Source organism: Amphichorda felina (assembly GCF_050947745.1).
Source record: "Amphichorda felina strain 45539 chromosome Unknown scaffold_2, whole genome shotgun sequence".
Classification (NCBI taxonomy): Eukaryota; Fungi; Ascomycota; class Sordariomycetes; order Hypocreales; family Bionectriaceae; genus Amphichorda; species Amphichorda felina.
The window spans coordinates 279,781-302,160 of record NW_028145048.1 but is presented as its reverse complement, the minus strand read 5'-3'; the positions used below and the strand labels follow the sequence as shown (position 1 = coordinate 302,160).

Sequence of the window (22,380 nt, the reverse complement as noted above, 5' to 3'; positions counted from 1 at the left end):
GACATCTCGGTAGCCAATCTCATTGATGTGTTAATAGAGGAGTTAGTATTTGCGTACTAAAGTATTCATGTTGGTGGGTAGATGACTATGAATCCCAAGTGCATTAAATGGTTCGTGTCTTTTCATAGAGTCTCACTGGCGTGCTTACGGGGTATTTGTAATTTCCTATCCGAGGTAAGCTTACGTAGAGATTCGCACTTGTTTACAAGAGCTGTAAGATATCGTAGTCGTCACCACAGACTCCTCCGAATACCATAACTTGTCCTTGATGTTTACGTGCCGAGCCCCGTTTCCCTGGACTGGTGATCTTACAACATGTCCAAGTCAGCACTTTCCTGTATTAGTGATTACGCCCGCATGCTCCGTGGCTACCAGTATAAAATGCACAAATCTGTTGTTAGGCTGTTATTCAGGCAAAAGAATCTCCCGGAGCCGTCTGATGTCTTCGTGCGAAGCCATGCAACACCCCCCTACGATGATCTGCCTCCACTCCCCCCTCTCCCGTGTACACTTCACCACTTCGGCGACCTGACTCTCCCATGACCCTCGGGCATCCCTCTCAGTGCCAGCTGGGAGCTCCCACGTCTGCGTCTCGGTATTGTACACCTCCCCGTTGGTGCCGTCCGGGTAGAGCACCAGCGCCGGCCACGAATCGATACTGCCATCCTCGACAAGTCTTGAGATAACCGACTCATACCGCCGGAGCAGCGAGTCCAGCTTCCACGTCTTTGTGCAGTTGATCCCCACCCCCCACGGCCGCGGTCCCGGCACATCCGCGTCCAGCATCGCCGCCACCGCATCCTCCGCAGTCGTCCCATCGGGGAGGACATCACCCTCCCCCGGAAACAGACACGACATCCAGAACGGCAGACCAGAGATGGGCTCCCCCCCGGCTAGCGACCCGAGCGCCCTCCGCATGGAGACAATCTCATCCACGCGCGGGACCGTCTCGAGCGCGAGGAAGCCCACGCGGGATCCCAGGTCCGCGACGCTGCGAGAAAACAGCTGCATGCGCTCGCGGTGCCACGCCTCGAGCGCGGGGGCCGAGTCGTGCGCTGCGTCGTAGGAGCCCGTGTACTCCTGGCTGGGGGTCATGCAGGCGCCGTAGGGACCCATGCTGAGGGCCACGGCGGCAGCGGAGGAGGGGCGCTTGGCGGCGTGCTGGGCGATGGTGACGGCGTTGTCGATGAGGTGCGGGATGGAGGCGCGGGGGATGCCGTTGGGGTGGTCTGGGGTCTTGGTGTTGGCGAAGCCGTGGATGGAGATTTGGTATGTGGCTGTGAGGATGATATCGATGGGGACGGCGCCAAAGTCGCGCTGGCAGGCGAGGAGGGTGGCTGGATCGGAGATGAGGAGGTGGGAGGACCAGAGGGGTGTGGAGGGGGTGAACTGGACGTGGTAGTTTTGCTCGAGGGAGGTGCCCAGGCCGCCGTCGAGGATGAGGATGTCGGGCATATTGTGAAGTTGTGAAGTTGTGATTGTGTGGATGGAGGAGGGAATGGAGGAACAAAGAATTGAACAGAGTGGAGATGCGAGTTGGAGACGGATGTTGGAGTCTTGGAGAGCCGCCACTTACACGATATGAGCAGCAGCACCGAGGGCACATATTAAATGTATGGCAAAAATACTTCGATTCCATCAAGTTAAATATTTCAAATATCAGTCATCCGAAATAAAATACTGAGCATCGCTCTCCCTCTCGAAAACAGCCACACCCAACGGTCTCGTCCAGCTGCTCCCATCCCCATCCCCAATCACCACCTCTAGACGCTCAATACCTGTCTCCTCGGCCTCATACGTCGCCTTGCTACCACTCACCGTCACCATCCCTAGAATCGTCCCCGCAGCCTCAAAGCTCGGCTCCACGAACCCCGCCGCCAGACCAGCAGCCAGATCGACCGTCACGCTCGCCCCCGGCGCGACAAACACATGCGGATCGGCCATAAAGTTGAGATATCCCTCGAGAGCCATGCGACGCCTCGCTGTACAATTTCCTACTAACGGAGGCCGTTTCATGTACATCCCACCCTGGCGTTTTACCCACATACCGTCGATGAAGAACGATCTTGCTGCCAAGGATAATCGGAGGTCTTTATTTTCTGGGGTAAATTCCCGGCGGATGGGTTACTCTGTACGGAAGACCGAACGTACCTAGCCGACCTAATCGCCTCCCTAGTCAGGTCACTCAATCTCAATCACTCTGCTTCGAGCTTCGCCTCCATCGCGCAGTGCCTCTCCTCTCATAATGGGCGGCACGATGGTAGGGCCAAGTATAGTGAATCGGTCTCTCTTCCCCGTTATCGGCCTCAGTATCAACGGCATACGACATCCAAAAATGATCCATATCTGATCCCCCGGGGCCACCGGAGACGTCCGCCGTGTTCTCCCCAGGCGACCGCCCTCCGTTCCAAACAAGACGTTGCTGTTAATCTCAGGGCCCATGGGAAGTATCGACTCCCTGGTATCTTGCGGGAGCACGTTGGTGGGTCGGTACCCTCCGCGCAGGATCCTGTCAACACTGAAATCCCCCGGGTCGTCTACTCGGCCAGCCGCCGCGAGCATGTCTCTCAGCAGCTGTGTCCTTCTCTTGGCGTCTAGCTTCTCCAACCGCCCTTTGTTTGCTTTCCCGTAACGGTCTTCTGAGAGCCAGGGGAAAAAGAGCGAAGTCACATGGTCCCTCTCGTAGAGTGGGCGGTCCTTTGCGTGGGGCCACAGTCGTTCGCAGATGCCTTCTACCTGGGCCAGCCATTCCGGCACGGGGGGCTGCTGCTCTTGTAATGGATCTCTTCCCGGACCCATAAAGCTTATCGTATCGCAATGGAGTCCCTGGGCAGATAAGATGAGAGATTTTGTGTCAATGGAAGCGCGGTCTGCTAGGGCTGTCCCGCAGGCTCTGCTGTTGTTGATAGGGCCCCAGGACATGGTGGCATGGGGCATCCACGATGGAAGGTCATCTCGCCGAGGGATCCTGTCCTGGAACTTGTCCGACTCAAAGGGCAGGAAGCTCAGGCTCTTGTACTTTGTGAGAAAGTGCTGGAAGACAACAGCGAAGACGCTCACGACGGGCGCGTTGTAGTCCACATTGATGCTCTGCACGTCCACATCTGCGGCCATTCCTAGAACGCCGTACACACGGTCCCTCTGATCCACCATATTTAGCCCTAGGGACTGGAGGAAGAGGTGCAGGAGAGAGGACCCCAAGACTCGGTTGGTGATCTTGAGCGTGTCCACCACTTTATCAGCCTTCTCGCCATGTATCTCCCGTCCTTGCCGTAGATTTTCCCGAGATCGGATGATGCCCCCACCGAGAACCTGGGGATGAACGGCAATTTGGTGTTCCGTGCCGTCAATATAACGTGAGATGATCCGTTCAGGGCTGCTGTACCCGAGCACCTGATAATACACATTGTTCACCCTGTGCTGGAATTCGAGCAGCTTCTGCCCGTCAAAGCTGTCACGGCGGCAGTAGATTTGGATCCTGGCGGCAAGGATGAGCTCCTGCTGGATCCAGAGGCGCCGCCAGTAGGGGTTGCGGAATATGTCTGCCACGGGGTACCAGTATGAGGGATCGTGGAAATCGTTAATCTCGACGCCCTCGCCGAGTTTCTCCAGATCCTCAAACACCGGGTTCATCAGCGGGACGCTGTGGTCGATCCATGCGCAGACGACCTGTGCGCAGCCGTATATCGTCCTCATCAGCTTGATCTGGTGGCTCTTCTCGTCATTGTCGGTCTGGTTGATGCACACGGCGTCTGTCCACACTACCCTGGGCCTATCCGCAAAACGCAAGTCGTCCAGAGCCTTCCTCAGGTTTCGGCCAACGGTAAAGGGTTTACCATCGATGGCTATATCGTAGTTTGGCCGAGGGGGTCCCCAGGTGTAGCTCAGTGCCTCGAATTTGGGACTGTCATCTAGAGATACGTTGAAGATGTGGGCGGCAATTCGACTGTCTGGCTTCCCAGGGGCCAGCTCGAGAAGTCGAATCTCCCGCTTTAAAGGATCGAGGGGCTGATACTGAAATGCCTTGACTTTGCCCCCTCTGTTCCTGGTTGGGACTGGGGGTGGCCCCGCTGATTGTCGTGCTCGAAGCTGCATACCCAGAATTCGGTGGAGTGACGACGATTCTATTCATATGACAAAATCCAGCCTCGTTCTGGGATGAAATGTTGAACTAGTGCCAATCCCGTTGCCACGTTGCGGGTGAGTTCTGGATACCCGTAAACAGAGGCCAATGTGCATGCACTCTGACACAAATCCATCACAAAGGATCAAGCCAAAAAATATTCGCGAAGGCGCTCAGCCTACCGACAAGGGTCTGGTTAGGCAACGTCTCGGAACAAGGCGCATCTGCAGGTCATCTCCACCTCCAGCTGAAACCCAAGCTACGCCCAGCCACTGCTTTTTAACTTGAGATGATGCATCATTTTCAGAACAGTGCAGATATGGATAGACTGTGTGAATGCCGGTTCGACATTTCCTTGTGTCTTGAAACAAAGTAGAGAGACAATACATGCCTCATATCGTATGTTAGCTAGGTTCAATTTAATGTATTTAAGTAAACACATCAGGTAGAATAAAAGTCATAAATACCAGGAACTGCTGTTGTGGGAGCCGTGGTATATATGGGGCAGATTTGGCAAATGAGTGTAGCACTTCGAGGTCGGAGTGATAGCACCAAGCCCGGCCATAATGTCTAGTAAAAGTTTGACGTTCAAGAACAACATTGTGTACTATTAGGCATTCACCAGAATCATCCAATATCAAAGTGAATGGTCCTTTTGAGAACAGCCTTCTCGGGACTATAAGTTCAGCATCAACTCTGGCTGCATTTTGCCTCCTCAGACCACACGGTAACTCACCCAAAGAAAGCGCATACAAGGCTCACTTCAGCTATCTGCAGTTTCACAGACATCATGGCCAACTCCGATCAGAGCTTCTTATCTAGCAACGAGCCCAAGACTCCCCAGAGTGCAGGAAACTCTGGAGTTGTTCCCACTGAGGGGGGCGAAGTCACATTCAAGGAGGTCTGGAACCGCCATCCCCGTTCCCTTTCCTCCCGCCCCAGAAAGCACCGCCAGCATGAACCACAGCATCATCCTGTCCGAGATGCCCAGGGGAATCCCAAAAATCAAAATTCTAAGCTCCCCAAATTCATGAAGCACGTAAATGACGATATGGGGGACATTGAGGCGTTGGGCAGTGGTGGCGCCGATGCTCATCGGAGGGCAGGATGCGATCGGCCTTGTTCTTAGTCGTCGATTAAGTAGTATCAAATAAAATGATAGTACTTATTTATCGAACGTTCTGATATCAAAATGTGAGATAATGTCAAATTTGCCTTAACGAAAAGGAAGATATGGGCTATGGCCACGTACACACTGATATTACTAAATGGGCGTTGTGTCTACATATGACAGATGTATAGGGATCTTCCATTGTTTATCTCCTTGTGTGATCATTCCTTAGTTCTAGCTCCCCCGAGTCCCTGCTGCTAGGGTTTAATAATCTTGGGCTGGGTAGGCCTTCATTTGCAGTGGAGAAGAACCGTTGATATAATGAGGGTAAGGAGGAACATACTAGATGGGTACCTGGACGTATTTGACAGCCACTGAGCCTCAACATTCTATTCAGAGCTTTCGTAAGCCCACGTGCACCCTCCTGGGCCCCCCCTATGGGTTTGTGGCAGAAGGAAACTTTACGCCCAAAGTCTCATAAACACGGATGAGATTTGGATACTCCATGAGGTTTTATGATTTTATACTCCCACTTCTGCGTCTGCATCGCCCAGTCACTCTTTTCTCACTAAATCCTTCTTCTCCCCAAATATTCACGATGTTTCTCTTCGCCCTCTTGCTAGAACTCCTCCAAATCCTTCTCCCTATGCCTCTGAAACGCCATATCCAGACCCTCAACGACCTCGGGCGCAACCACAAGAAACAAAAATTCGTCTCGGACGGAGCGTCCTGGGCTTCTCTCCCGAAGGAAATCCAAATTATGATCCTGGAGGTAGTTGCCCAATGTCGGCGTCCTACAGCAGGCCACTCTCCTGGCCGCATCGCGACCTATGCCACCGTGAGCCTAGAATGGCAAGGATTTTTCGAGAAAATTACCTTTCGGCGCCTTACTCTAGATTTCCCAGCATTGGAATTCTTTGGGGGCGCAGTGAGCGGAGAAAAACATATCCATCGACTCAATTATATCCGCCATATTTGGCTGCGCATCAAGTTGCTGGACTATACGTGCTTGACTTGCTCCGAAGCCGAGAACGGATATACGATTTATCGGTATGGCTTTCCTAATCCCTTACCTGTTCGTATTTGAATACTCTGACCTGACGTGTAATTCTAGGAACAACGAAGTATTTACTCGCGCGATGCGAACCCTACTTGGCATCCTCTCGACTTGGGATGGGCATGCTGCCGGTGGCCTGACGTTGGAGTTCAGCGCACACTCTCCAAGCGACATGAAGCACACGTTTTGTGACCTGAAGCTCGCAGACAACTACCCTTTCAACCACGAGGAGGACCTGGAGAACTATACTTTTCTCGGCGACAACAGCAGGGAGGTTCTCAACCTGCGCCATTATGCAGACCCTGCGCCCTTCAATGGGGCTAGACAACGCACCACGCCAACACTGGGCGAGATGCAGAGGCTGTATGGTACACCGCTGCACTTGTATTGCGATACGTGCAAGACGAACGGAGGCTATACAGACTCGGTCGCATGGCTTCCCCGCGCGCCAATTGTGAGAGGCCTCCTCACCCGTTACCAGTTCTACAGGGAGATGGCCCCGAACGCCCTGGCCAAGCTCTTTCGCGAGAGTCTCGTGTGCTTGGAGTGGGTCAGACTAGAGAGGCGCTATAGGCCCTCATATGAGGACGAGGTCACATACTTGAGAGGTACGTTCGAGCCAGCCGCCTGAGAGGTAGCATGCCATACTAATATTCACGACTAGGATTCCAACGATACGTCCTTCCGTCCTTGCCCCGATCTCTGCGCCGATTCACATACTTCTCGCAATCTTCCGTTGGCGTCCGGATGAGCCAGAGCGCCGTCCCAGACCTAGCCATCTACGCAAAGGACGCGCTGTCCGGATCCAACACCGGCTTAAAGGAGCTGTCCGTCTGCCCACTTGGCGGGACGTTGAAGTTCCTGAAGCAGTTTAATGCCGCGGAGCAGATGAAGGTGTCCCCCCCGTGGAAGGAAATCATGAAGGAGTGTCTGGAGCATTTGGACGAGCGAGAGCGCGACAGGCCTCCAGTGCCATCGTCCGACGTAGCAGTCGGCATCGACAAGAAGTCAGCATGGCAGAAGTTACAACAGCACTACATGGATCTCAGCGAATTTGGCGCACCGGAACTCAAAACGCTGGCCCCCTGGCATACGTTAGAGCAGCTGTGTATTGGACCCGTGGATCTGATACCAACGTTAAGCCCCAGCTTCATCGACCGAATCCTCACCAGCGCTGCCGTTGCAGCGGGCTCTTTACCGAGGCTGAGCGTCATGGAGCTCTGGAACGAGGACGAGATGGACTCCTGCCTTCTTCGATACACCTATAATTTAGGAGAGCCCGTTCTCACCTGGCGGAGCACATGGCAACGCACTTCAAACCACGACCTGGAGTTCTCGCCCAGCGTCAACCAAGCCTGGACCACAGCCGCGTTGAAGCGTACCCACCGAAGCCTCGCCATCAAGATCGATCCGCTGCCGGACCGCACGAACAAAAGCCCCACGGCCTCGTTCGTCCACGCGCACTTGTTGCTTAAGGACCTCGTTGTCCATCCTGTCACGTTGAGACAACTGGAGAGCCCGTGCAGCACCATTTTTTTCCCGCTGTAGAGCATTGGTCTCGTTGCAAGATTGTATGGCGCTTGGGCTGAATGGAATGTTTCACAAGGCTGCAGGGTCAGGGACGGATCTCGACAAAGGTGGCACACGACGAGGATGCGTTGCGAACAGTTTGGTAGCTTTCCAGGGCTGATGGATAAGTTAGATGCAATCAAAGTAATAAACCACACTCTCGTAATTGTTTAGCCATGTATCATTGCTCCGAAAAATCGATCATGAGGAGTTCATTAACCAGGCTGTGGCAAGATATCGTATTTCATCATTTCTAGCCTAGACAGTTACATGGAATCGACAAAGACCGATTAAGTCTAGGGGACTCTGAATTTCTTGCTCGCCTCAGCAAAAGTCATACCCTCCCGAATAGCCTCTGCCACCTTCTCATCCGCCTTGACGCTCTTCTCCATGAGCGGCAACGCCTGCTCAGCCAGGTCCTTGGGCAAGACGACGACACCGTTGGCGTCAGCGATGAGGTAGTCGTCCGGGCGGATGGTCATGTCCTGCTCCTCACTCTGCAGCTTGACGGGCACGTTGACGGCCGTGACCTTGACTAACTCGTACGGGGGGGCGGTTCCCACATCGCGGGCAAAGACCTAACCATGATCAATTCAGCATTCGGAGGAATCTTTAAAGACGGGGCGTGTGATGTGACTTACCGGCCACTCCAGGGCACGCTGCTCGTCAATGTCGCGGAATCGCCCGTCGACAACAGTGCCAGCGGCCTTGCTGAACTTGGCGCGGGTGGACATGAGACCTCCATACACGGCATTGGGGATCTTGGGCGGGCATGACACAAAGATGACTGCGCCCTCGGGGACGGAGTCGATCTGTGCACAGGATGCGCTGGTCAGAGAAGCGTGCCAACAAACAAACACGAACTCGCAGAGGATGAGGAGGGGGGACCTACATAGTGGGTTGGGTGCTTGGGCGCAGGATCCGAGTTCAGCGAGTACTGGACCGTGTAGGCCGGGCCGACAATCTTGGTGTCGCCGTCCTGGCGCTGGGGGGACCACATGGTGAGGCCGGCGAGGAAGCCGCCGTTGCGGTATTTGAGCTTGCACAGGGCGTCGCTGACATCGCAGCTGGGGGCCATGTGAGTTCTTTTCTCATGGCATACGGAAGAGTGATGGTTCACCTTGTGTAGTTCTGCAGAGCTTTGACGATAGGGTCTGATGGTTGTAACATGGTTATGTTGCCGAGGTTGACAGCTAGGTGGTGAGAGTAGCGCTTGTGCGGGATGGAGTAGTGATTGGTGATGACTCGAGGAGTGATATCATTAGTGCAAAGCTGGCGGTAAATCAGGTGGTACGCTTGCAGTCGGGACATAAACGGGCCGTAATAATAGTTAATCTATTATTGAAGCTATCATAGAGATGACAAAGGATAATACTATTCTAGAAGGGAGATATTATAAGGTAGAATTAGGTATATATATAGGTTCTTAGTTAATTAAATGCCTAAAATTCCTTAGGCGCTAATAATATATAAAATAACTTATTCCCTAATTTATATTGAGTTGGGGATGGACTGCTATGCACAAGAACACGAACAAGGGACCCACAAGAACAAGTGCGTTGTAGGTGGGGCTCGAGGAGGCGCTCTGAGACAGAAGGGGGGGGCAGGGGCTGAAGCCATCAACACCACAACAACCGTGACAACAACATGAAGACCATGAGTTTTTGGCGGGGCTGGTTGGGTGTAATATCGCTCGTACAGATGATCGGTGCATACGATAAGTTGTCTTAGGCCGTAATCACAGCCTGAGGCTGGATTGACCCGAAGGTCGTGGCTCACGGAGCAACAAGGTCAATGTGCAGGATTGGGCAACAAGTGCTTCAACTGATGATAGAAAAAGGATAATGTGGCATCAATCATCTATGCGATTGATGCCGGTCTTATATACATAGTGAAAACAGTCTCGAGACCTCGCAGGTCGGTATCTTCCGTCGTGGCCCTCAGGTTATGGCCTTCTAACTTCGCAAAAAGCAACGAAAGGAGGGCATCCCCAACATAATAATATCGCCTTTTTTAAGATTAATCCCTTTAATCTTTTCTTATTATAATACTTTATTATATATTTATATATATATTTAAGCTCCTAGATTTAGCGTAATAATCTAACAACGTGATATAATAATAGTAAGGTTACGGATATCTAAAGGTAAGCGAATAGAGGAAGAGACTATGAGATATCTGGGTAGCTTAAGAAATCCGCCTACTTTGTAGAAATGTTGGGGGGTGGCCCCCTTTTCGAAGAATCCCAGGCCCTCAAAGACCGATAGAAGCTACCTCAGCCGACTCCTACAATGGCTGTTTCCTCGCATGCGGCTTATTCTCTACTCGGATAGGTACGGGTACAAAACACGACTCTTTCACGCCTCTGAGCTGCATCTGCATCTGGCTCATGTCATCAATGCACTGATGATCTTTAGGGGCTGGAGGGAGGGTGTTCGGAGTGTGCCTCGTTAATTGCAACGTGCGCTTAATGAGGCGAGCCACATGCATCTAGCACGACAACCAGATAAGCTTTGTAGACGAGAGAATCTAGGTTGAGGTAGGTAAGGCGAGGAGTTAGGGAGCACCGGGGGAAGAGAATAAGGGCGGGGCTAGGGTCTACTTCGAGGAATTTCGGCTGGCACATGCCAAGGCTCTGGCTCCACCGCGGGGCCGCCCTGCACCAGCTTGTTGGTACTCTCCACACACACTCTTCTGGGTAAGTATGCTATGCATGTATTTAGATGCTCCGAAGACGTGCTGGTGCTATCCATATATCACTGATGTATCACATATTTACCCCGTCGATGCTGCTCAGTCTGTTGCATGCGCCTACATACTCGTACATGTACATAAGATGAGGTAGTAGCGATTCACGGCGCTGCCGTCTCAGCCTCGGCGTCCCGCTGGGGTTGGCTGCTCTTCTCAGCCTCGTAGCGGAACCCCTGGTCCGTTTCTTGCGACCTGTCGACGGTCAAGGCCCTGGTGAGGGTGCTGGTCAGCAGACCAACAGAGGCCAGCCCCGCCATGATGGCCCAGATGACGCTCAGGCTTTGCGCGTAGGCTTTCACAATCATTGTGCGCTCCGATGACCCGTGCTCCAGGCTCTTGACGTATTCAACCAAAGCACTGGCCTCCTTGGCTAGGCTTGTGGCGCGCCCAGCAAGCTCAGGGTAGGCGCTCAAGTTCTTCTCGAGCTGTGACTGTAGGATAACGCCCCCAGCTGCCACACCGATACTCTGCCCCAAGGCCCGCGAGAAGATGTACATTGACGCTGCGTAGGCGGCGTCCTTCTCCTCCGCCGACGTCAGAATGCCGTAGGCAAGACTGCTGTACAGCATGCCTAGGCCGATGCCTGGGACGAGGTTGATGAGAATCCACTCCCATGTCTCCGTCTTGGGCCCCAGCTTATAGAGGAGCCCAAATCCAAGAACTGTCGCGGCCCAGGCGGACCAGATGGCCCAGCGAAAGGTGCCCCATCTACTGATAAGAACACCCACAATGGCGGATGCCGGGGCCACGGTGAATGTTTCGGGAAACATCGCGACGCCCGACATGGTAGGACTGAAGTCCAGGACACACTGGTAGTAGAGAGGGATGTAGTACATGAGACACCAAGTCACAATACCGTGGATGACCGTGCCGAGGTAGCTCACGACAGCGGTGCGATGGCGGAATATCCGAAGTCGCACAAGTGGCTCAGCGGGGACGTATGCCTCGTATAAGATAAATGCCAGGATCCCACAAAGGCCGACCGCCATAGGGACGATAGACTGCCACGACGACCATGGAAAGACAATGTTCCCCCACGAGATGGCGACTAGAAAACCCGTAAGGGATGCAGTGAGCAAGAGCACGCCGGGCCAGTCAAAGCGGACCAGCTTGGTAGTAAAAGCACCGGGGACCTTGTGCAGTTTGAGAAATGCGACGACGGCCGCGAAGCCCAGGGCACAGAGAGGTGCGTTTATCCAGAAGATCCATTCCCATCCGATCGAGTCAGTGAAGCCGCCGCCGACGATAGGGCCCACCGCAGTGCCAACAGCAGCGACTGCGCTCTGGTATCCAAACCACTTGCCTCGGTGGCGTAGGGGAACGAGGTCAGTGATGAGAATCTCGACTAATGTCATGATGGCACCCCCGCCGGCGCCTTGAATGCTTCGTCCAACGAGAAGGATAGTAAATCCCCCTGCGGCGGCGGTAATTATGGAGCCAACAACGAAGAACACAATGGCGATCAGAATGAGATTTTTGCGGCCAAAGGTCTGCGACAAGCCTCCGAATGTGAGCTGGGACACAGTGCTTGCCAGGAGGAACGATGTCCCAGCCCAAAAGGCCTCGATAGCCGTCCCGCCTAGCTGGTGGGACATGACCTGCATTATGCACCTGCATTAGAAGAGTTCCAATCCAAGGCCATGATCAGAGTCATATAGGAAATTGAAGAGAATCGTCATACAGGAATCGCCGCACCCAAGGCCATGGCATCTAGGGCGGTGGTAAATACTAGAATGCAGAGGCTACCGAAAGCGGCAACGAAGCGGCGGCTGGGTTTGAACTTGTCATTGCAGACATCGGGTTGACTCGGGGAGTCCATACTTTCTCGCAATCTTCTTGCCATGAATTGTAAATGAGAGAGAGCTTGAGGTAAAAATAGAGGAGATGTGCGAGGAAAGATGAGTTCCGAGGGTTAGCGGGCTAGAAGACTCTCGGTCAATGCATGCGTGCGTGCCTTATTTATACGTTAATAGCTTGGTCTATCGTCGACACCTCCAAAGTAGTAAGTCAGGGCACCCTCATCCCGAACACACACCCCCCCCTTCCCCCCAAACAAATCATCGCGCCTCCGTTATCTTATAAAGCGATTGGATTATTAGTTGCGACCACTGCACTCCCTACTCTACCCAGGAATTCTCGATCTTTAACACCCACGCAGCCACCAACCAGTCTTCATCTGCCCTGCAGTTGACGGCTCCTGGAAGTCACACGACCGGGGCTGTCACTTACAACCGGGGATTGAAAACTAGCTCCCCTCCTCTCCTACTCTTCTCCCAAATTGCTCGACTCGGCGAAGACCCCCGTTCCGTCACCATGCCTGGCCGCGTGACGAGCTTCTTCCACAACACTTCGGGCAACATTGCCCGTATCAAGAAGGCTACTGTCAACCGCTCGCGCCATACGAGCCCCGACGTCTCTGACACCGAGGACTCCGACCACCACCGCCACCACCACTATGCCTTTAATGCCCGACCTCGCCGACGCTCTCAAGTCTCATCGCCGCCTCTCCGTCCCCTTCGGCAAGCAGGACTCACACCCCTCCGCCGTCTCCCTCAGCTGGAACATTGAGAGTCCCCCTATCATCTTCCACGGCACCGCCAACGAGAGCACCGGTGCCCTCGTCTCCGGCACCATGATCCTCGAGGTCAAGGAGGACATAGTCGAGCTCGACTCCTTTAACGCAGCTCTAAATATCCACGTCACCCATAAGCGCCCCCACCAGAACCACTGCCCCGAGTGCGCAAACCAGTACACCGAGCTCCAGACCTGGATATTCCTCGCTTACCCGACTAACCTCTACCGTGGACGCCATCTCTTCCCCTTCTCTACTCTCCTCGACGGCCACCTCCCAGACTCCATAAGCTCGTCTCTCATATCTATCGCCTACGAGTTCAAGGCCGAGGCTACCGTCGCCCCGCTTACCCTTCCTACCCCAACCAGCCCCAATATCATCAAGTTCGAGCGTACCCTCTCTGTTAAGCGCGCCTTACCCAGGTCCGAGGTACCCTACCACTCGGTCCGCCTCTTCCCGCCTACTAACATCAAAGGCAGCATCTACTACGATACCGTTATCCACCCCACCGGTCCTAATAAGGCTACCCTGAAACTCGACGGGCTCATAAACCTCAACGAGAAGACGAAGATGCTCGACATCTGGAGGCTCAAGAAGGTCACCTGGAAGCTCGAGGAACTCACCAAGACCATCGCACTCGCATGCGACAAGCACAGCGCCGGCGCGCAGCAGATACAGGCTGGCGACGACGACGAGTCCCCAAAAAGGGGCATAGCACGCTCCGAGGTGCGCCTCTTAGGCGAGAAGAACCTGCATGAGGGGTGGAAGTCAGACTACAGCGGCACGGATGGTACTGTGGATATGGAATTCGACTGCATGGTCAACCAGCGATGCCGCAAGGGCCAGCTTAAGTACGCCGCGGATAGCAAGTGGCGCGATGGCACCGAGATCACACACTCGCTGCTCATCGAGCTGGTTATGTCTAAGGAGTTTGCGCCCGAGGGAAGACCGTACCAGGCAGCGCGGACGGGCATAGGCTGGACTCTGCGTATGCATTTTGTTATCGTCCTCACAGAGCATCCGGGCCTAGGTGTCAGCTGGGATGAGGAGGCGCCGCCTATATACCAGGTGGTGCCGCCGAGTCCGCCGGAGTACCAGCTCCCCGAGCCGCCGATTGAGTATGAGGACTTGGAATTTTTGGATGCGCGGCTGTTGAGTACGGAGTCGCCTTCAAGGCGGGCTTCGAGAAGCGAGTAAAGAGGGAGTTTATAATCATTTAAGCGGGTCTTGAATAGCATTCTACTTTTGCGTCGGCAACGATTAACCCCGAGAATTTAATTAGGTTTATGAAGTATAATTACTGGGAAACGAAACGGTATTCTTTGTTTCTGGATATAAAAGGTTAGCGAATTGGTTTATATAGAGGTTCATTTTGGATAGGGTATGCCATATGGCTTGGAACGTATTTAATAAACAGACAAACCATTTAAACTACCCCTAGGCTCACCTCACGTCGACTTGGAGACAATGTATATGCACATCACGTAGGTAGGTGTGCTGAGTGCTGGATAGAGATGACTGACTGCGACCTTAGGCCGGCCGTACAGAACCTGGTCTTTCGACTTGTCCGATTTGACATTCTCCATCGAGTCGATAAAATCTTCTCATAAATAATTCCTCTATATATCTGCTGTTTTGAAGGGGAGGCGAAGCCAGAGCAGTTATTCATTCGTGGGAGGCATATTGGACAAGCAAAGTCCATACGAGGGCCACACGATGAAGATACACGCGTCGCGACCTTCATCGCAACCGATCTAACGTCCGTTAATGGTTCTCATGTGGCCCCTCAGCTAGGCTGTGAGGGTGCTACTCTAGAGCTTATATACGGACCCCTCTGGTGTCCATTTTGAGTCCATTTTGTGACTATGCCTAGGCTCCCCTTCACCCACTCACCAGTGCCCGGAGCTCGATTCCACTACGGTCGCCAGTCCTTTTCGAGGGACCTTTTATCCATCCTGGTTGTGGGTGACTCGCAACAAGTGGCGGTGATACGGATTGCTATAACCTACTACCGCTGCCGGGCTAGGAATCCGCCGGCCCAGAACCTCGGACCCGCAAGATTGGTAGCGATAACGCCAAAGCAGAAGTGTGGTCGGTTACAGCCAAAAGCAATATGGGCCGCCTCGGCTAGTGGAGGAAAATCATGGCAAGGACAACCGCAGAGAGCTTCGGACTGTCGCGATTCAATTCAGTAGTACGCATCGATTGTCGAATAAGCTCGGCGAACGCGGAGACATAAATACCACTACCTGGGTGAGCGAGATCGGTGGTTGATCGCGGAGATGCGCTGGAGCGAGGGTTTTAGTCCAGGGCTGACGGCCCAAGGTTTTCCCCTACACTTAGAACCGTGGATAGACTGGCATGTCTTAGGGCGAGGGCCACGTAATATTATTATTATTATTATATGTGCGTATTTTCGCGTATCTTCTGAGAATACTAATAAACGGGAGTTGTCAAATCAGCATCTGGATCTTCGTTACTGGGGGCGCAAGAATGATAATCACCATATCCACAACATGCCGTCTAGCTAGGAGTTATTATATAGATATACATTACTTGAATCTGTTTTCAGAGGCCAATAGCATTGATGAGCTATCCCTAGACGGTCGTTACTAAGGGTGGTCATGACCCGCCAGAGCAACGTAGATCGCCAGCGTGCTCGGAATAAGTGCCGCGGGACCTTATTAAAACACATATGTATTTTGTTTTTACTTTCAGTTACGATATACTTTAAGTAGCTGAACTTGTTAGATGGCAGGCTAGGCATTCGTGTCAGCCCCTCTGATTTCCGACTTAAATTCTCGGATAAATGATCCGTACTCTTGGAAGGTTCTAAGCGGCAAAGACATAATATTTTCTTAGATGTTTGCTAAAGGATTGAGCGAAAATTTAGTTAACACCTACCGCATGCTACTAGGAGACGTTGGTAAGTCTTTTGAGGCTGTGTCTACCGATACGTCATATAAATGGCCAAGCTCTATAGTTTCAGTGAGTGTATCTACCATTTAACCTTAAGGTCTCTAATAATAAGTAGTTATTAACGTCTTCGGAAGGGTTTACGTCTCCTATTGATTAACGTAAGTGCGAAACAACGAACTACCTTAAAAGCTTCACTAATCGGATTAGACTTGGAAATACAACGTCAAAAAGTTGCAGAAGAAGGCAATCTACGATTCAGGCTCCGACGGACAGTGATGCCCTCCTAATACTAGCTCACCTGCGAAGAACCGCGAGACAGCTACCAAAGGATGCCTTCAAGTCCTGGTGGGAAGCTGCTGCGCCCGCTGAATTTAAACTGCCTGGCCAGCTGCCTAAAAGAGCTTTCGCTCCCTCGATCTAGGCTCCATCACCTGCTGGCGGCGAGGACTCGCCATTCGGACTTTACCGATTATCATAAGCGATTCAACCATAACGATATATATATTAACTACTTATACGGCCGACAAAAAGCGCTATATTATCTCTATCACTGCCGCAAGATATCGCCGCGGCATCGGATAAGGCTGGCTCCCTTACCGATGGCGACGATCTACGGCGTAATAAGCAGAGATCTCGATAAATTCGTCAAAATGGCAGAAGCAAGTGCGTTCTTTGGAGCGCCTCTGAGCCGGTGTAATGTTGGATGGTGAGTTGTTTCCGGAGCAGGGATCCGGAAATTCTCTCGCGGTGGATAAACTCGCATTGGCAATAACCGCGGTCGGACCTATAATCGCGGCCCTATCGTTCTACTACCCGGAACCATTCGAGGTACACCCTCCGTGACCAAGACCCGTTGATGGACGAAGAAACCACTCAAGTTGCTTGAACATGCATATATCACTGTCGCACTTGGAAAGGCAGAGCCAACCTAACATGACCATTGATAGAGCAACAAACCACTCAAATTGCTTAAACGAATATGTATCACCATCTTGGTTGGCAAATCAGAGCCAACAGAAGCAGACCCAATGCAAAAGTCCCATTGATGGACCAACAAACTTCTCAAATAGCCCGAAATGACATGGTTGGCTCATGGATGTCAAGACAGAACCAACGCAGGAGAGAGCTAACCATCTACCGTAGAAGAGATAATGTGGCGCTTTTAGACTTGAGGGGGAGAGGACGAGAGACGGATGCACCTTGTCGCCCACATACGGCTCCCAATGCCCCGACAGACAGGAGCTTGAAATCGACTTCCGGCCTCAAGCCACCCAAGCGTCTCTCAGCACACCGAATGCAGGATGGGGTGGTCGCAGGCAGCATGCATCGCCCTCGGGCACAATCAGATCAAACTGCAACCCCTCAATCCCCCATGTTGATTTGTGGGCACGTGGGTGGAGGCCAGCGTCTTGAAGCTCCAGATGGTCCCCATTCTACGGTTCTACCCCGCTGGGGTGGACGACCATTTTCGATGGGCTGACGGCGCCACCACACACACACGGCAAGAAAAGTCCCCATGTCCGCAGGGATATGCCCTATGCTATGTATTAGGGGGTCGCAGGACCCTAGTCTACTCAAGGTTCTGGTGGTTGCACCGCGGCCACCACGATTTGCGACTAATGCGGGTCCCGAACCGCCAAGAAGTCCCACAACGCAGGTTATGGTCCTGTTCCTGACTTTGAGCAGTGTGCGGCCAGGACTGGATGCAGCATGTGGATGCAGCATGGGTGAATCATACGGGAAAGCGCGCAAGCTTCACGAGGGGGGCGTGCAATTTACAAACGGGTTGGAATCGGGTGCAAGGGCTTCGGCGAGAATGGACCACAGGCGGCATGCCTTTAGTGATGGACCAACTCAGGGTCTCCAGAGACCATCAGAGATCGAGTTTAGGCTTAGATTGGGGTGGTTGGGTATTCTAGCAAGGGTAGAATATGGATGGATGTAGGGTAGAGATTGGAGATTGGGCTTTCCTGCCGTGGTCCGTGGCCGCCGTACACTTCATGCGTGTGCCTGCTCCAGTACGACGCGGACAAAGCCCGTGGGCAAGTCGGTATCCCACTTTCTACCGAGCCTAAGACTTGGGGCTGGCTCTTCAGATGGTGCTCGATGGTCGTTCCGCTGAAGAAACGCTCACTCAGTCAAGCCGGGCAGAGCTTGAGGCAGATCGAGGTGTGGATAGGGTGATTGGCCATGGCAGGACAGTTCTAGTCACCCTCGGCCATCGAGTTCAGGCCCATACAAGAATCCTTCGCACACTCTGATTGATGGACATTGCTAAGGGCAGCGAGATGCTACCGCTCACCTCATCACAAAATTGACTTCTGGGGTTACAATTCGTTTGCTATCGACATATGCTCCCGCTATGCCGATACCAGCACAAGTTGCCGTTATAGCAATCACCTGATGAGTGATAGCCCCATGGTTTCGATTGCCGGTGAAATTAGCCGCCTCGTCGCCCGAAGTGAAAAACGTATGACAATTTGAGACTCCTCCGATAAGGTGGGGGATCTTGGACTCACCTAACAAGAAGCAGGCCATTACTAGAAGCAAAATCTGACCGGGCCCATTGCCAAATGCAGCCCAGACGAGGAGCAGACCGACTCAATGACACTACGCTGCAAGAAACACTACATATAAAGGCTCGGTCTCGTACTTGGAGGCCCTTCTGCACCGTATAACTTGCACCTGATTCAAGCTACTTGGACGTCCGTTCATTAAAGACGAGCATCAGTTGCATCCATAGCTTAGAGAACTTAATCTTGTCCATGTCTACAATACTCACACCAAAGGTCATATCAAATATGTGATCGGTAAGTCGTGGTGATTCCGTTACGGCTCCCTCTACGTCAGTCTCCTATAGGCCACCAAGGGCGCTAGTCGGAGCAAGAATGTACCCTTAGGATCGCACAATCTACCCACTCAATCTAACTCAGATCCGAGTTTGGTTCCGGCAAAGCGCAGCCAGACGGCAAAAACTGGGCGTGGGTATCTCCATCACCATGTTAAAGCTCTGGCCAACGAGGATTTGGCAAGGGATACCAAAGTTTAGCAAGACTTGTAGTAGTAGTAGTAGTAGTAGTAGTAGTAGTAGTAGTAGTAGTAGTATATGTAACACCAAGGGGGCGCAAGGCTCCCCGGACCTCCCACGGGGTATGTGGCGCGCGGGAGATTATCTCGTAGGCTGTCTAGGAGAATATCCCGCGAATCGTGCCTTACAAAGGGAAATAGGTATCCTAGCCGTATCCGTTGGCTCCTCCATTCGACTCGTGCCCGGTCTGTCTAGTTGTCTGTGTGGCCTGGGGTTTGGACCTTGGCCCTGTATTGTCTATAGTAGAAGACAAGGTGTTCTGAGGTCCGGAGCCCTCGGCAGGAGCAAGGGTCATTATCGTCGTGGTTAAAGTTACGGTGGTAACAGTGGAAGCTGCCGTAGCCTGACCTTGCTGCGAGCAGGTTATGTAGGACTGGGAGTGGGAGGTTGAGTTCTTCTGGGTAGGACAGTGAGGCCGTCGTTAGACCGATCTCTCCGTATCTCTTGATACTTGGTAGCTTTGCCTGCCACCACTCTATGTGTTAGTCTCTGATATTAGACTTCCGTAGTCTGCTTACGCCTGCTAGGGTGGCTTGTTTCTGAGGGTCTGCCAGGAGCTCGGCGCTAGTCGGTCAGCTTGTTCATTTCCGACTATTCCTTGATATCCCGGAGCCCAGTAGATCTAGACTGCGGTTGTCGCTATGATCTAGTGGGCGTCTAGGAAGGCTTCCTGGGAGCTACCTGGCGCATCTCCGAGGAGTCCCTGGATGACGGGTATGCTGTCAATGCAGATATGGACTTGGGCTATTTGGTCGATGATCGGGCGCCTTCAGCCTCTACGTCGAAGACCTCTGCGGCCCTTGATATAATGAAGTAATAGGTCTAGCTACTCCCTTTAAGCCTTCCGGCTTATTTCTCTTTATTAATATCTACCTCTAAGATAAAAAAATCATCCAACGCCTAAGGTCCTAAGTACTTTCCTTTCTTAGATTTATAAGGAGGCTATATAGGGAAATTATATAATATACTTTCGAATCTATTCTTCTCTATAGGTATTATTAGAATAATAGTATATATAGTATATACAGAGAATTAATTATCTGACGAAAATATATTTTATATATTAAAGCGAATCAGTTTATAAAACCATCAATAATATTAGCAGCTGTGTCATAGTTTTGTCCAAAAGTTCAAACACAATCACTTGCACGTTTCATACTGGATGTATTCAGGTACTTGTACAATGAATAATCAGGATTACATGTTCCATGTTGGTTGGGAGCTTGGAACATGGACCACACAAAACATTGAACACGTGAGCGGGGTAAAGGACGGGATTCTCGTAATATGCGCATGCGTGTCCATTGACGCATCCGACGCTGGTCTCTTCTCTACAAGTCGAGGGACGTGATAGCGCATGACTGCACAAGTGATAATGGCGCATTGGCGGATGGCATGGCCCGAACATGCCCAGGCGACGAGAAATGGCGCGCTCATTTCTCATGAAGACTTACAGCAGGCTGCTGCACACGTCCAGTCGCTCTACGACAATGAAAAACCTCTTTTCAACAAGCAGCAGCTCCGCCGCCTCGGACATGAGTTTGCTGAGGCCTCTAGGGCTAGGACAGCCCGCCGGGTCCCCGTCATCGGCCTCGATGGAGTCTCCGTCGAGTTCGAGGTCGACATCGGAGGAATTTCCCGAATGCCCAGACTCGGCCAGGAGACTGTTATGTAGGTGCTTGTTACACCCGCCGCCCACTATCGCTTATTCTGATGATAGCCCAGCCAGTCAGCCTCACTTTCATACTATAGCCCCGAACATCTAGCCAGGTTCTCAGCCAGATACCCAAACATGGCCTACTGCAATCTGCAAATAATGCACCGGGTAGCCGTGCGGAGCAGCGAACCCGACATATCCCTTTCTCGACAAGAGGCGGAAACCATCTTGAACCATAGTCGACAGACCTGGGAGGCTAGTGAGCCATGTAGGAAGTTGAGAGAGACGCTGGCAATGAACACGGCACCGAAGAACATCACCAGGGTCATTGGACTTGCCTGTGGCTCCTTTGTAGCCCAGGATCCCCAGGACAAACAGACTGTTCGGTCTGCAACGCAGCACGCACTACTCCTGACCCTAAGGGATATTCTAAGTGAGTCAGGGGGACAAAAGGCGCAGATACCGTGCTTTGTACAGGACCCAGGGTACACTGCTGTTGACAAGGCCGCTCTGAGTGAGTCCGGCTTTACCGTTCTGGACGATCCCATGGGCTTCGTGGAGGTTGATGATGAATCTGTGCTTGTGTCAATCGACTCGGGCTGTCCTGTTAAGGAAATCATCTATGACCTTGCGAAGCCGGCATTGATAGTATGGGAAGAGGCATACGATCACACCGTAAAACCGCCTTTGTAGGATTCCAACGCCCCTATTCGCCATGTTTCTTGACTAACAATGTTTAGATTGCCATGTAACCCCGAGGGACCCCGGGTAAAGAAGTGGCTTCAAGAATTCTATAAAGAGCTAGAATTTCCCGCTGATGAGAACATTGGTAACTCCCGTATGTATGTAAGACGGACAAGTATGGCGCCGTAATGCATTTGCTAGCTCAGATTATCTCTACCGCAACTTCTGTATTTCAATCGTATAGTGAACATCGGTTCATCCCTTCTGTACCCTATTTAACATTATAGGCCCGTAAGTGTCCACGGTGTACTATAGTAACAGTGTTGGTTCAACAAATTGAATAGAGTTAACAGGACTCTGATTATCTAGATGTAAAGACTGTAGGATAGGTACATTGCGCGCAGACCTCCGTTCTATCTTCGAGAGCCGGCTCTCATAACAATGGGACTTAATAACATCTTCGCCTTCCATTTAAGGAGGTGGAGTGGTGCATCTAGGGGCTCCACAGGGTTCAGTAACCGTCTGTGGAGTGGTGTTCGCGTCTGTAGCAGGGTGATTTGCAGGGCAGTGATTCGTTTTCTTAGGGGTGCTCACGCACCCACAGAGGAAAACGTTCTTCTCGTATTCACACATTTCGGGTTAGGATAAGTTCTTTAGAGCGGTTAGCACCCGAGACGAGAGGCTTGATCGAATGAAGGAAGACTGACTGAGATTCCTAGAATGGCGTTGTAAACTTATGGCTGGGTTGGTTTGATGAAGGGTAAAAGGTTGAGACAACTATCCCAGGTAAACGTGCGTCTTAAATACTATTTGATCTCGCTAATTGCTTCAATTAATATGTAGTTTCCG

At 52.2% G+C, this 22,380-nt stretch overlaps 6 protein-coding genes across 6 annotated transcripts; 2 read left to right on the top strand and 4 right to left on the bottom strand.

Moving 5' to 3' along the window:
* Window positions 1–405: 405 nt before the first annotated feature.
* On the bottom strand, window positions 406–1,455 carry SAM4 (Homocysteine S-methyltransferase; the record flags this gene model as incomplete). The annotated part of the gene is made up of 1 exon (XM_083191131.1): window positions 406–1,455. The coding sequence occupies one exon, from the start codon at window positions 1,453–1,455 to the stop codon at window positions 406–408; it is 1,050 nt and encodes a 349-aa protein (XP_083052345.1).
* A 726-nt stretch (window positions 1,456–2,181) lies between these two features.
* ACO1O0_001647 (HET domain-containing protein) lies at window positions 2,182–4,095 on the bottom strand (the record flags this gene model as incomplete). The annotated part of the gene is made up of 1 exon (XM_083191130.1): window positions 2,182–4,095. One exon carries the CDS (start codon window positions 4,093–4,095, stop codon window positions 2,182–2,184), a length of 1,914 nt encoding a protein of 637 aa, XP_083052344.1.
* A 1,969-nt stretch (window positions 4,096–6,064) lies between these two features.
* On the top strand, window positions 6,065–7,839 carry ACO1O0_001646 (uncharacterized protein; the record flags this gene model as incomplete). Its single annotated transcript, XM_083191129.1, has 3 exons — window positions 6,065–6,072; window positions 6,349–6,899; window positions 6,956–7,839. The coding sequence occupies 3 exons, from the start codon at window positions 6,065–6,067 to the stop codon at window positions 7,837–7,839; spliced, it is 1,443 nt and encodes a 480-aa protein (XP_083052343.1).
* Window positions 7,840–8,156: 317 nt separating this feature from the next.
* ACO1O0_001645 (RraA family protein) lies at window positions 8,157–9,030 on the bottom strand (the record flags this gene model as incomplete). Its single annotated transcript, XM_083191128.1, has 4 exons — window positions 8,157–8,438; window positions 8,502–8,672; window positions 8,753–8,927; window positions 8,981–9,030. 4 exons carry the CDS (start codon window positions 9,028–9,030, stop codon window positions 8,157–8,159), a joined length of 678 nt encoding a protein of 225 aa, XP_083052342.1.
* Window positions 9,031–10,712: 1,682 nt separating this feature from the next.
* ACO1O0_001644 (uncharacterized protein) lies at window positions 10,713–12,228 on the bottom strand (the record flags this gene model as incomplete). Its single annotated transcript, XM_083191127.1, is given in 2 exon segments — window positions 10,713–12,209; window positions 12,223–12,228. The coding sequence occupies 2 exon segments, from the start codon at window positions 12,226–12,228 to the stop codon at window positions 10,713–10,715; spliced, it is 1,503 nt and encodes a 500-aa protein (XP_083052341.1).
* An 838-nt stretch (window positions 12,229–13,066) lies between these two features.
* LDB19_1 (Endocytosis regulator) lies at window positions 13,067–14,380 on the top strand (the record flags this gene model as incomplete). Its single annotated transcript, XM_083191126.1, has 1 exon — window positions 13,067–14,380. One exon carries the CDS (start codon window positions 13,067–13,069, stop codon window positions 14,378–14,380), a length of 1,314 nt encoding a protein of 437 aa, XP_083052340.1.
* Window positions 14,381–22,380: the final 8,000 nt, after the last annotated feature.